The sequence below is a fragment of the Bubalus bubalis genome, chromosome 4 (genome assembly GCF_019923935.1).
Source record: "Bubalus bubalis isolate 160015118507 breed Murrah chromosome 4, NDDB_SH_1, whole genome shotgun sequence".
Lineage (NCBI taxonomy): Eukaryota > Metazoa > Chordata > Mammalia > Artiodactyla > Bovidae > Bubalus > Bubalus bubalis.
Genome location: NC_059160.1, coordinates 89,463,398 through 89,477,602, shown reverse-complemented (window position 1 = coordinate 89,477,602; position 14,205 = coordinate 89,463,398). Strand labels below are relative to the sequence as shown.

Below are 14,205 nucleotides of genomic sequence, written 5' to 3'. Positions count from 1 at the left end.
GTGAAGGGAAAACATGCAAATAATGATAGATTGAGCAGTTGGTGTTAAGTATTATAAAGAATCAAACAAGGCAGATTGTACAGATTCTAGGAGATCATGAAAGGCTCCATGAAGGAGGTAGGCATCTGAGATAGCATTTGGGGAAAGGGTTTCCAAGCAGAGGGGACAGCAAAAATAGAGGCCTGAATGTAAGGGAAACGGTTTGTTTAGGAAATTGTCAAATGGTCTGGTTTGACTGGAGTTGAGGATACATTCAGAGAAGATATGGAAGATAAAGGCAGGCGTGAAAAGAGAGGCCAAGCTAGGGTGAGCCTGGTCCAGCTCAGGGGTGTGTGCCTTTGACCTCTGGGCCTAAGAATAGGATGGACTTCAGGCTAGGAGGAAGACTGAGGAAGACCAGGGCAGTAGTGAGAGCATCTGTCCGGATTTTGCTGTAGCCCTGGGGCTCCCAGGCTCTGGGAGTGGCAGGAGAGGTGAGATGCATGGAAAGTAGAGGGGTTAGCCCTGGGGAGGGGGTTCCACAATGCTGCCTAGGTTTCTTTGAGGCTGAACACACAGGAGGCTAGTTTTAAGAGCTTATGCAGACTGCTGTCATTGTTAGAGAACTATGGTAGTGTTGTATCCAGAACATGGACTCTGGGACCTGGCAGCCTGGGTTTAAATCTTGCATCTACTTCATATTCGATCTTCCCTTGTAGTTCAGTTGGTAAAGAATCCACTTGCAATGCAGGAGACCCAGGTTCCATTCCTGGGTCAGGAAGATTCCCCTGGAGAAAGAAATGGCAACCTCTTCCAGTATACTTGCCTGGGCATGGACAGAGAAGCCTAGTGGACTATAATCCACGGGGTCGCAAGAGTCAGACACGACTGAGCGACTAAACCACCACCACCACCACCACCTCAAACTAGCTGTGTGACTTTGGGCAAGTTACTCGACCTCTCTGTGCCTTAGCAGCCTCAGTTACAAAATGAAGTTATTAATAGTGTGTTTTTCATAAGCTTGTTGGGAGGATTAATGATTCAATATGTAAAGCACTTAGAACATCACACAGTAAGTGATATATGTATTGAACTCTGTTATTTCTCTTTAGGGCTATTTCTTTAGTGTTGGGAGTATTAGGTTGGGAGATGGGAAGAGAGAAGTAGAGGTAGAGGAATAGGAGGAAGAGGCAGCAGAGGCTGAGAGGAGAGGGGATTCCTGGGGTGGAGACAAGCAGCCCCTTGACTGGGTGAATGGTGTACTGAGAGCACATGGGTGGTTGGGATGTCAAGTGCAATACCCCCTCCCCCAGGACTTCCTCCATCTTTGCCTAAGGATGAAATCAGCACCAGCTGCTAAAGATCTGGGAGAAAGGGTAGGAGAGGAGAAGGGGAGGAGCTAGTACAGACCTGGGGGGCCAGCCCTGGGTGAGCCATATCTCAGACTGGCCCTGCAGGGCCCTGTGGGTGGGAGGCTGGAGGCTCCCTGCTGCGAAAATGACTTCTAAATCTGGCTGCGTCTGCCAGCCAGCCAGCCTCAAGACAGAGGCCACAACTACACCGCACCCCCCACCCCATGTTGGGACAGCCTTGTAGGGACGGCAATGCTGGAGAGTGTGCTCAGGTGGGGGCAGCAGCCCTCAGGTTACCACAGGATGCTCCTACCCTTCCACCAGCCAAGTTCTTCCCAGGGAAGCCCCTTTCTGAAGGCAGCTAAGAGCCCCCTCCCCCTTCAGACTCTCAGGAGAGCCCTGGGACTTCCCGAGATAGATCACAAATGGGTAAATGAAACAAAGAATCAGGCCATAACTCTGGGACTTTTCGTCAGGAGTGTGTGTGTGTGTGTGTGTGTGTGTGTGTGTGTGTGTGTGTGAATGAGGAGGAGAGGACAAGGAGAGATGACTGAACATGAATATGTAGATATTGTGCATTCACTCAGTTATTCATTTGTTCACTCACCCATTGAACATGGATGCCAGGCCCTAGGGACACACAAAAGACTCAGACCTGTTACCTATCTTCAGGGAGTTCACACATCTAGGCTGTATGAGAAACAGGGGAAGGGATTTGGAAGAGGAAACCCACAGAGTCATCACAGTGCAGGCAGTACAATGTAATATATGTTGATAAAGGCATTCCCACAGGGTCTAGGGGAGCACAAAGGCAAGAATGGCTCCCAAACTGCAACTGCTGAGCAGTCAGAATATACCCAAGCTTTTGAGAGACCAGTCACTGAGGGTATACATGTTAGTGAAGGAGGCTCAGCCTGGATCCATTATCTCCTCTGCATGTCCTGGTGTAGGGGCTCCCTCCTTTGAAGCCCCTGGTACTACTTAGCCTCTTTTAAAAGTTTTATTTAACATGGACCATTTTAAAAGTCTTCATTGGTGTGTCATTTTTGCTTCTGTTTTATATTTTGTTTTTTTTCACTGCAAGTCATGTGGGATCTTAGCTTCCTGACCAGGGATCGAACCAAACACCCCCTGCATTGAAAGGGGAAGTCTTAAACATGGGACTGCCAGGCAAGTCCCTTACATAAGCTTTTGTGAATCTTTTTAGAGAAGAGTTACTTCATCCATCCATCTATCTATGCATGCATGCATCCATCCTTTTGTTTATTCATCTGTGTATCCATACATCCCACCCATCCATTTATCCATCCATTCACCAACTCATCTGTCATGCTTCCATCAATTTATCCATCTATGCATTCATTCCTTCCTTCAACCATCCATCCATCTATCTTAATGAGGGCATGTGATGCGCCTAGCTCAGTGTTGCAAGAGATGCCAAGATGAACAAAACATAGAGTCCATGCCCTCAGAAAGCTAGAAGCCAATAAAAATATGAATAACATACACAGATGTTCCACCCATGGAGCAGCCAGTATGTGCTGTTAGTGAAAGCCCCGCCAAGAAGGTGTGTCAGGAGGCAAGGCCACTTAGCCAAGGGAAATTAGAAGAGCCTCATGAGGAAGGCCGGAGAAGGCAATGGCACCCACTCCAGTACTCTTGCCTGGAAAATCCCATGGACAGAGGAGCCTGGTAGGCTGTAGTCCATGGGTCGCTAGGAGTCGGACACGACTGAGCGACTTCACTTTCACTTTTCACTTTCATGCATTGGAGAAGGAAATGGCAACCCACTTCAGTGTTCTTGCCTGGAGAATCCCAGGGACGGGGGAGCCTGGTGGGCTGCCGTCTATGGGGTCGCACAGAGTTGGACACGACTGAAACGACTTAGCAGCAGCAGCAGCATGAGGAAGGCAGCTTTGAGATGAATTTCAGCCAGGGGAGATGGGGAAAAGGTTCATTCCAGGGTGTGGGTGAAGGTAGAGAGGTGGGAGAGCACACAGCTTTCACAGGCACTGGGGAAGGCAGAGTTGCAAAGGGATGGGATCCTGGAATGATGTATGGGAACCACATCATGAAGTATCCCAGGAAAGCAGAGATAAAACATTTGAGGACTTCCCTAGTGGTCCAGTGGCTAAAACCCCATGGTCCCAGTGCAGGGAGCCTGAGTCGATTCCTGGTCAGGGAGCTAGATCCCACATGCTGCAACTAAGAGCTTGTGTGCTGAAACTAAAAGATCTTGCATGCCACAACTAAGACCCAGCTCAGCCAGATAAATAAATATTAAACAAACAAACATTTGAGCTTTAGTGAGAGGAACTGAGGGAGAGATGAGGGGCAGAGAGGTTTTGTGTGATTCTCTACTGGACCATGAGCTACTCAAGGGTAGTGCCTTTGATTTAGTTCTGCATCGCCTATAAGCTTGGCCTGGAGCAGGCTCTCAGCAGATGCTGGCAGAAAGAAGGAACAAATGATAAAACTGTGCCACAGGAACATTGGCACAGCAATTCAGGGTCCATATATAAGGGAGGGGTTGCTGCTGCCTGGTGTGACCGTCCTTCCTCTATGCCGCCCACCTGCCAGGGATGACGCTGCTTCCTTTGCTGGGGTCCCTCCAGTAGTTCTCCCAAGAGGCACCACAAGGTGGCGATGTTCCGAGCGTAGCACTGAGTTCTGCCAAGATCCTTGACACCAGTAGCTGGTGAGGTGCCATTCAAGAACTGTCCACAGATGGTCAGAACTTCCTTTCAGCAAGCTTGAGGCAGAATGAAGAGTTTGTGTGCGGCTGTGGCAGAGGAGTCGACAGATCGTAACCCCAACGATCATACAGGCCTCACCTACACTATACACTCATTTATCCTCACCTATCCTATACGCTCACTTGATAGGATCTACTATGTGCCACGCACAGTGCAGGCTCTTAGAAAAACAACAGTGATCAAGACACAGCTCCTACCCTCAAGGTAGGGGCTTACCCTCTAGTCCTTTCCAAAACTTCCTTTGCTATCTTTCTCTCTCTCTTTCTTTTACACCCCCCCCTCCACCCACACATAAACACACACACCTGTTCCCCAGGGCCAATCCCCTTGACCTGGGAAGCCATCCCCATGTGAAATCTGCTCTTTGGCCCTGCTCCCCTCTTCACATCCAAGTTTCTCCCTAAGGCTATTGCATGGCCACAGTAGCATGAGCCCTCGGTGCTCCTTCCTGTGACGGCTCCTCTTGCTCTTCCCCTGAGCCCAAGCCTATTCTTTTTCCCCACCTCCCCCACCCACACTACTCTGCCAGCCCTGAAACTTTAGGGCCCTCCGTAAATTATACCTGGTATGGGATAGGGCCTCCTAATACCCTAGAACTCTGGAGGCTACAGGAACATGAAGGTGGGTTCACAGAAGGACCCTGGGAGACGCTGGCACCACCAACACAGAGATGAGGGTCCAGAAAACCAAAGACCCCAGAGGCATGCCCTTTTGTGGCTCGGGGTCTCTGCCAGCCACACTTGTCCCCAGACAGGCTGCCTTCTTTCCTCACCTGCTTTAGAGGGACCTCTCTCCTAGTTCACACCGGTTTGGAGGTGAAGCATTATGGGACATTGTCCACTTTCCCATCATGCTCCGGGGCTCCAGTTAGCCCTTGGCGGGTTTGGGAGAGGAGAGGAGGGAGGGCTGGTGCTGAGAGTGGGAGCCAGGCCCGTCGAGGTCCCGAGAGTGAATGCCGCATTGTTGGCCAGGCCAGAGTCACAGATAATTACCTCAATTAGTGACAATGGGAGAGTAATAAATACAGGCTTAGTGTCTCCTACCCCACCAGGGCTCCGAAGATTAATCCAGGCTGACGGGCGGGCCCTGAAAGGCGTGATGGACAATTCATTAAACTCCCCAAATGCCGCACAACCTGGGCGTGAAGGCTGAGTTAGCCCCCTGGGGGCTGCGCCTTTGTCCCGATTGTGTGTCTCCGCCACCGCAGAGCCGAGCAGCCCCCAGAGAGCAGGGAGGTGAGCGGGGCTCTCCCAGTCGGGCCAGGCGGCGGGGGGATTAGGCCTCGGTCCGGCCCTGGTTGCCCTGGCACACCAGCCCGGCCGGGCTGGAATGTCCGTGGCGGGGAGCGGGCCGAGCGGAGGGGCGGGGCCGACAAGGTGGGGTAAGGGGGGCACATAAAACCAGGGGCAGGAGGAGTTAATTAGACGCCAGCCGAGGAGGGCGAGGGGCCACAATAGGGCCGAGGGGCCGCCAGGGACGGCCCCTTCACTTCCGAGGATTAATAGGGAGGAGAGAGAAGGGAGGGGTTCGGCTCTGGGGGAGGAGAGCTGGAGCTTCCCAGGGTGGCACTGCCCGCTCTTGCCCGGCTTGGTACTTACTTGGCAAGTGGTTGGGAGGCAGGGGGCCCTGGCAGCCGGGGCAGGTACCCCCTAGCATCCCACAGAGTGGCTCTTTCTTCCTTGGGTGGTACCTCCATTGGTAGGATGGTTGGGCAGGGAGGAGAGAAGGGACCCTCTCATTTCTTAGGGAGGTAGTAAAAGCAGGAATATTTAGGGGCCCTGTTCTCAATGCCCCACCTCCTCAAACCTACTCTGAGGTGGAACCGGGAGCCTGAAGCTTTACCCTTCCTGATGAGGCTGGTAAAACCAAGTCCGAGGAGGGGCTGGAGCTGGTGTGCATGCATGGGTGTAGGGGCTGCTGTGTGCCTGCACACACACATGCACACACTTGTATGTGCAGACATGCTTGCACACAGGGCCTGGCATTCAACAGGTCCTCTGTTAATATCTGTTGAGTGAATGAGTGAACTTTGGTGTTGGGTGTGAGGAGAAGCGGCACTGGGCCCCACCGTGACATGGAGTGAATGGACTTGGGCCCTTTCATTCTGAGCTCCCAGTTATGGCCCAGGGAGGATGAGGGCTCCACCTCTGAGCAGATGAGCAAACGTCCAGGAAAAATGAAGTGGCAGTGGCTCTTTCCCTTTGAAAAGGGAGGAAAAATGCAGTAGCCTCTTGGAAGCCCCACTTCCTCCTGGGCCCCAGGGAACAGGGCAGCCCTGGCTCCTCCCTAGGAGCCACCCCACCCTATACCCTCCCAGGGGATGACAAGGGAGCGAGTTGGCGGCAGTTCCCCGGGCATATTTATAACCTGCTGCTCGCTCACCAGCGTCTGCTTTTAGCCCAGACGGGGGAGGGGGTAGGGGGGTGGTCTGTCTCATGCTGGGCGCCCTGGCTGGGTGTGGAAAGAGTGAGTAAGGGTGAGTGGTGGGCAGCTCTGCATGGATATTCCTGCTCACACCACAGCCAAACAGCTTATTTTCTCCTCATTTTGTTATTTTTCTCCCTCTGGCCTGGAGAGGAGGACTGAGCCAGCCTGAGGTGGGGGGTGGGGGGTGCTAGACCCTGGGGTATTTGCAGCCCCACTGACAGGGTTTTTCCAGGGTGCGTGTGGCAGGGTGTGTGTGGTGCTGGCTTGCTGACCCCCTGGGGACTGTGCAGCCTCAGTCCTCTCAGCTTTTCCGCTCCCCCCAGGATATTTCAGGACCAGTGCCTCCCTCACTCACTGAGCCAAGCCTGTGTCCGGGGTCCCTGCCAGTCTCGGATCCCAGCTGAAAATCAGAGGTGGGCGGGAGAATAGTGACCCCCGCCCGGGCCTGCTCTGGGCACTGCTGCTTTCCTCCCCAGGATTTACCTGCTCCGTGTGAGGGTGGCACATGTGATCCTAATCAATAATTAGCTCCTAGGTAGTGCTTTGCAGATCTAGCCCTTTTGCTTTAAAAAATTTTTTTTTTCCTTTTGCTTACTTTTTTTTTTTTTTTTTTTGCTTTATTATCACATGTCCCTTTGAGGACCCAGCCCCATTCTGCACTTCCCTACCCCCTCCCTTGAAGTTCCTATGGCTGGAAGTAAAGGACTTTCATGCTGAGGACATGAGTATGGGAGTCTGTCTTTAAACTTCATGCTTGTGCAGAGGGCTTTACACTTCATTGAGCCTTCACAGCACTGCTCCCATTATCCTGACAATATCTTGATGTGCCTGATTCCCTGGCCAGACTGTAAACTTCTAGCAGGCTCCATGGCTCATACATCACTGTATCCCCAGCATTTGGCATATCCCTGGCACAGAAGACATGTCAGCAAGTGTTCAAATGACCCTGTATTTCACGTCCATATACATGATCTTGTCTGAACCTCATCACCTTCCTGAAGAAGACTAAGTGTCAGTAATCATCCCTGTTGAGTAGACAAAGCAGCTGAAGCCCAGAAAGCTACGGAGTTTTTGAAAGTCTAGTTAGGACCAGAACAGGATTCACTTCTTCCTTGCCCTTCTTCCAGCTCCTATGTGTCGGTGCAGCTCAGAGCCCTCCCAGCTTCCAGGCATGAAAGCAGATACTCGTTCTAGTTTGTAGTGTCAGGAGTTAGGTGAGAGTGGTTGGGGACAGCTGCCAACCCTTTGACTCCTCACCCTGTTGCTTCTCCCTGAATCTGGGTATTGTCTGACAGGGGCCCACACCTCCTCTCCTGCCTCTGGGGGGATCTAATAGCTCTTTGGATTATAGACTGGACATTATTGCAGGGGGTTCTTTACTGGACACCCAGCCCTGTCAGGTACCTTCTGCCCAGGATCAGTAAGATTTCTATTCCTCCTCGTCAACTGCCCATCAAAGCTGAACTGGTGCTAGCTTGGTGGATGGAGAGAAAGGAAAAGGGATATATCACTACTGGATTGAGCAGCTCCTGGCTCCACTTCCCTACCCCCACACATATCCCAAAGGCCAACATGGGTCAGAGTTCACACATCCAGGGAGGTGGGAGGCAGCAACAACAGCAAAGAGTCCTGGGGAGAGGGGGAAATTCTCCAGTAGGCTGGGATCAGTCTTTGCCCTTAGGGGGTGGGGTGCTTCATAGCTCCCCCTGTCCTTCAAGCCCTCCCCTGGGGCGGGGGAAGTGTTAAGATTAGAGACTGGCATTAGAGCTTAGCAAGCAGTTAGGGTTTGCCTGAAGTTAGGTTAAGGCTAAGGTTAGACCTAATCCTAGGGAAAGGGAGTGGATTAGAGTTAGAGAGAGGTTTTCGGGCTGTAGGAGAAATTAGTTCTCCCCTCCGATCTGGTGAAATGCACACAGAGGTATCATGTTGGTGGTGTTAGTAACAGAATTCTCATTTGGGCTTTCTGTGGGAATGGCTAACCTCATGGTTTGGTTATGGACCACAGTTGGGTTTCCTTTCAGTTACACTGGTTAAAGTCTAGCCTCTATTTGGATTCTAATCCTGCTGTTCCTTTCTTCTCCCCCATTATCCTCTCTCAGCTTTTCACCTGTTCTTTGTAGCCCACGGTTTGGAAGTTGATGTCCTAATATGGCATTTCCCTGTCCTGGGAAGGAGAGTGGCTTCCCCGTTGCCCAACACCCTGACCACAGCTGGCCCAGAGAGGCTTTGGGGACCAAAACCTCTACACCCATGAGCCACAGTATCCTTTCTGTTTGGGTTTCTCTTTCTTCTTTGGTTTCTTTTCAGAACACCATCATAGCTATCACTCAGTTGTAGCGATTTTCACAACAGCTCTTCTACATAGGAAAGGCAGGGTCTCCAAGTTTGTTTAATCCCCACTCAGCAAGGCAAGAAACTGAAGAAGTTATGGACTTTCACAGTATCATACAGCCAATTGGTGTTCAAATAGGAAGAAGGACCCTGTAGCATCTTTTGGCTCCTGACTGGGTTCATCTGGAGACCTGGATCCCCAGTGGCCTCATCAGGGTTATCCAAGGGACAGAATGTCAGAGTCCTCTTCCAGAGTCAGGAAAACAGTCCCTCAACAATGTATCCTATTTGTTTAAAGGAGGTACGCAATAGTGTGTTCTGGATTCAAGGAAAAGCCACCAAGTCATTGATAAAAATAGAGATTTTATTCTGCAGAGGAAGATACTACATTGGTGGGGGGCGAGGAGCCACTAATAGCTACAGTGGAAGGAAATACTGATTCCGGAATGCAAAGGCATCTTGGAGAAACTAGGAGAGGCAAAGAGGGGTCAGAAAAGGCTGGAGAGCAAAAGGAGAGAAGAATGGAGAAGAATTAGGTTGGGGTGGGAAGTGGTCTCTGCAAACCAGGCTGGAACCCAGCACAATAAATAGTTTTTATTTACAACAACCAAACTCGTGGCTTTGTATCCACGTTTCAGTGCAAATTATTTACACACTGATGAGGAGGCAGGACAGGAAGAGGGTAGGAGGTGGCTGAGGGAGGCATGGTTCGCAGCTGTTCAATGGCTCCATGACAGAGGCTGGGAGAATGGCGGTATTTCTCGCGGGCCCCCAACCTCATTTTCCACATCACCACAGCTGCCCTCTCACCCCAGAACCTCCCACTTCAGCTGTAGGTGGGGAGGAGAAAGGCCCTGATGCCCAGGTGTGTGTTCAGGGTGTGCACCCTTGACAGGAGAAGGGGAAGGGCATGTGGGGACCTGGAGAAAACGGAGGTTAAAAGAGAAGGAAGGAGAAAGGCAGGCAGGTCGCTGCGCGCGGTGGAGGAGGCAGAGCTTCGCGTCGGGAGCTGACCCTGATTGGGGAGGGGACCAATCCTTCTCTCACCTCCCGGCCAAGCAGGGGGCAGTGCAACAAGGGGGTCTCCCGCGGAGAGGGAGGGAGGTAGGTCCGGGGGCGGGTCAATCAGGATGGCCAGAGGGTTCATTCCGCCCCAGGCAAGTGGTTTCAGGAGTCCCCAGGTCTGAGGAGGTGGGAGAAATGATGGGATAGGTAGTAGGAATCCCGGAGTGTGGCTGGAGGGACGGGGTGGGCGCAGATCCGGGTCTGAGGTGCCAGTGGTGAATCTGGGGGTGGGCTTGAAGAGAGTGCTCCCAGGGGCCGAGTCCGCGCAGCGCCTCACAGGCACTCGTGCAGTACGCGCGTGTGCGTGCAGTTGCGGCAGCTGACGTGGCAGCACCAGTGGAAGGTGCAGTTGCAGCGCTCGGTGACGCGCTGCGTGCGCGTGCGGTGGCCCCGGCCACAGCAGAGCAGCTCGCAGCCATCCAACGCGGGCGACGAGCTATTGCAGGCGCGACCCGCCGTGCCCGCGGTACCCAGGCGTCCGCTGTACGTGCAGAAGTTAGGCGATTTCTCGAAGTAGACGAGGTCGTGGGGCGAGGGAGGCTTGTGAGCCGGGTCCTCCGGCTCCAGGCGCAGCAGTTCCGCCCGCGATGCACGGTTGTTGCCGCGGTTGCCGTAGAGGACGCGCGAGGCACCGTCGAAGCGGTCCCGCAGCACGTCGCCCACTGCGCGCAGAGTGGGCAGCCGCATCCAGCACGTGCGCACCGTGCATGAGCCCGACATCCCGTGGCACTTGCACTCCTGGCGCATCTCGGAGAACACGGTCTAGGGGGGCGGGGGGTGGGGAAGAAGAAGAAAGGACGGCCCGGGACGCCGTCAGAGCCAGAGCCACCTTCCCGGATACCGCCCCCTCCTGGTCGTCGCCGGGATCTCAGCAAAGGCCCAGGCCTAGCCGAGCTCAAAGGCAGGGAGTCACGAAATGTCCCGCAGAGATTTGGACGCCAAACCCAACTCTGCTCCACCCGGAGAATCTGTCTTTGCCTCTCAGTCTTATTTTTTGAACCTAAACAGTGGCGGGCGTAGGCAACACAGTCCATGTGTTACATGACTTCTAACCTCTCCGTTGTCAGACTATCCCTTTCATTCAGTGAATCCCTCCAAGCCCTCGCGCGCGCCCTCCGGACGCCCTCGCCTGGTTCCTTAGCCTAACCTCTAGCCTTAACACCGACCGTTACTTCCCAAGTTCGAGCTTAGCCTAAGACAGGGACTCCGAGATCCTCGCCATTCCGTTCCGGGCGCGGACACCCTCAAGCAGGCTCACCGTGCGCCCCGCCTCATTGTTGTGAAGGTTCATGAGGAAGCGAAGGTCCCGCCCCTTCTCTCCGGAGTCCACAAACTCCCGGCCGAAGAGGCGGCCGAAGTCGATGTTGTCGCTGCAGCCTCCCCAGTGCCAATCGGGGCCCCCAGGACCGCGCCGCCGATAGTCGCACGTGCAGGATTCGATGGAGCCCTCTGAGCAGGAGCGCGCCACCGAGTGGGTGACCCCGGCCGAGGTGATGGCGAAGATAAATGCTGTTTCCCGACAGCCTATTGGGGATGGGAGAGGGGATCAGCGAGGGGGCACGCGGGGTGCAGCCTGCACCTTCAGGGGAGGCCTTGGGACCTTTGAGTCCTACGCCCTTAGAGTCCTGGAAGCCTGGCGACCGGCTGTGTTGGGAAGTTGGTCTCCGCGCAAAAGCACGTGTGTGGGCACGCTACCTCCTCCACACTTGTAATCACGCTTTACTGAGACTCCGGGCTCATTTTGACTTCTTGGTGCAAGTGGGGCAGCCCCGGAGGGAAAAGAGAATAGAGGGGAACGGAAGAATTCTGCACCGCCAAGAACTCTCCAGCTCACATCAGCGATGCAAGCCTTGCTGGGCTGGAGGCAAGAGAGCAGCCTCCCAGGCTTCTTTGAGAGGGACTGCGGAAAAGTGGTGGCCAGCGAGTGTCCACCACTCAGCACTCCCTTTCGCTGGGGCGGTGGCTCAGAAAAGCTAAGCTGCTTGCCCGAGGCGCATGGGTTGAAACCTCCTGGTGGAACGAGTCTGGCCCAGAGCTAGTGCTGGCATGAAGCTCTTGGCAGGCTGATTCTGTGACCCTGCAGATGCCCCGGACATCTTCCCTGCACTTGCCCGCCCGTGCCCTGAGGTGACCCCGCGCTCCCCTGGTCCCCGGAAGCATCACCTTCCGGGGTACCCACCTCGGTTGACGATCTTGCCGAAGAGGTGGGGCCCCGAGGCCGTGGGACAGTTCCAGCGGCGGTTCCGGAACTGCCACTTGCACTCTCGCACAGCGCTCTGCAGCCCCCCGCTCACACTGTGCAGGATCCCCGGGTTCTGGCGGATCAGCCGCCGCTGTTTGCGGCTCAGCAGCTGCAGACTGGGCTCGAGTACCAGCTGCAGACTCTTGGAGTCGGTCAGCAGGTTCGTGGAGGAGGCTACGTTCACGATGCCCCTGGTGAGATGCATGAGAGGAGTTCAAGCTCTGGAAGGGGACCTGCACCCTAACCCTAACCAGAAAGGTCATGCTCGCTCTGTCCTCTTCCTGGAGCTATTTGCCACAAGAGCGGGAAGAAATCAATAATAAGGTAACAGTTCTGCGCTTAGGCACTCACTAGTTTGAAAGGACTTGGCTTTCAGACTTTTGTGTTCCCGGGAATCTTAGGGCTGCTCGGGGACTGCGGGCTGCGCCCGGAGCTGGACAGCGGAGGGATGGAGAGCCCAGGGACTAGATATTCACCTTGGCTCTCAGAGCCTGTTTCCGGACAGTCTGGCTCGCAAATCCTGGCCTGCGGTCCATGCCCACCCAAGGAGTGAAATGCTTGGGAGTTCCACCCGCTTATTGGCTTCTTTCGGAGTGCACGCCTGGCCTTTCTCTCCAGAGGCTGGGAAGCCCTGTAGTGTGACTACCACCGTGAAGCTCGTTTGGGGGTTCTTGGAAGAAGGGCAGTGCTAGATGAGAGAGGGCTCCCCTCCTGGAGTATCGTGGGCCGCCGGGCGGACCATTCACCCCCACTTCAGCAGAGCTGGAATTTCTGGACCAGCTCCGCTCCAGAGCGCCCCTCGGTGTCTCAAAGGGAAGTCAGAGCGCTGGAGGAAGTCTGTCTGCGGACGGATCCCAGAGCGTGGGAGCTGGATGGGGCTGGCCCCTGGCTCTGTGCCCCGAGACAAGTGGCGACCCCGCACCAGCTCACTTACCACCATCGGCCACTGCTGTTGGCGGCCAGGGCTGCAGGCAGAGCGGCCAGCGCCAGCAACAACGCAGCAGAAACCCAGCAAGGCAGCAGCGCCCAGTGCCCCATGGCCTGCCTGGCCTTGCCCGCTCTATGCTGCAGTTGGGGCGGCTTTGGCTGCTGCCCGCGGCGGTGGGACGGGACGCGGCGGTGGCGGCAAGTGGCGAGAGTTCGCAGTCTGGCTCTAACAGCCCTGGGGGCGGGCGACCGGCTGCATGGCTCGCGGTCCCAGCTGGTGGGCTGAGGCAGCCACGGCGGGCGGCACCGCCTCTTATAGTTGCGGCGCTGGCTGAAGTGACGATAGGAGGCTGCCCCGCCGGGCCGCACTGTGGCACCAGGGCGCACCGGTCAGGGGCGCAGACAATGGGCAGCGAGCGGGGCCGTGGCTCCCGCCCGTCTGAGGCGAGAGCTGACGGGCTGGCCGTCGGGGCTCACCCCCGCCCCCTGCCCGGTGGCTCCCGCCTCCGGACCTGCACTGGCCGCCGACCCCTCCCCTTGGGACGCCCTCCCACGCGCGCCCGCCTCAGTCCTCTCCGCGTCCGGAGCCCGTCGGGGACCAGCGTCCGCCAGGGGGCGCAGCGACCAGTGTGCTGCGGGGACAAACTGCTAGGAGCTCAGCCACTTCGCTGCCCGCTGTGGGGCTGTCCCTTCGACGTCACCCCGGTCCCCCATCCTGAGTGGAAGAAGGAAAGCTGTGGTTCTGGGCAGCAACTCTGGGGAGACGCCTCCCCGCCCATGAACCCCCGACGGCTGAACAGGGAAGGAGAAGTGGGAGACGGGTGGGGTTGGGGCTGTGGTCAGGGAAATCCCAGGGATGGGTTGGGGTTGGGGGATGAGCTGAGCACACAGAGCCCGACCATGGAGAGAAACCTGAGGCAGCAGAGGTTTGTACTTGTGGGAAGAAAGAAGTGCACAAATGCCTGCCAGTGTGTGCATTAAGTGGGAGAGTTGTAAATGAGACTGCATGTGAGAATGTGCATACACCCATGAGTGTGTGTCCTCCGTACAGAAACTCCATGTTCTGAGGAGGGATTTTAGGAGCCTTTCTCAAGAATCTTGGAATTTAGCTCAGGTCAGAAGGCAT

At 55.1% G+C, this 14,205-nt stretch overlaps 1 protein-coding gene across 1 annotated transcript; it reads right to left on the bottom strand.

Moving 5' to 3' along the window:
* Nucleotides 1–9,205: 9,205 nt before the first annotated feature.
* On the bottom strand, nt 9,206–13,190 carry WNT1 (Wnt family member 1). The gene is made up of 4 exons (XM_006054547.3): nt 13,087–13,190; nt 12,090–12,343; nt 11,169–11,434; nt 9,206–10,672 (listed from the first exon to the last, which is right to left on the bottom strand). The coding sequence occupies exons 1-4, from the start codon at nt 13,188–13,190 to the stop codon at nt 10,184–10,186; spliced, it is 1,113 nt and encodes a 370-aa protein (XP_006054609.1). The 3' UTR covers nt 9,206–10,183.
* Nucleotides 13,191–14,205: the final 1,015 nt, after the last annotated feature.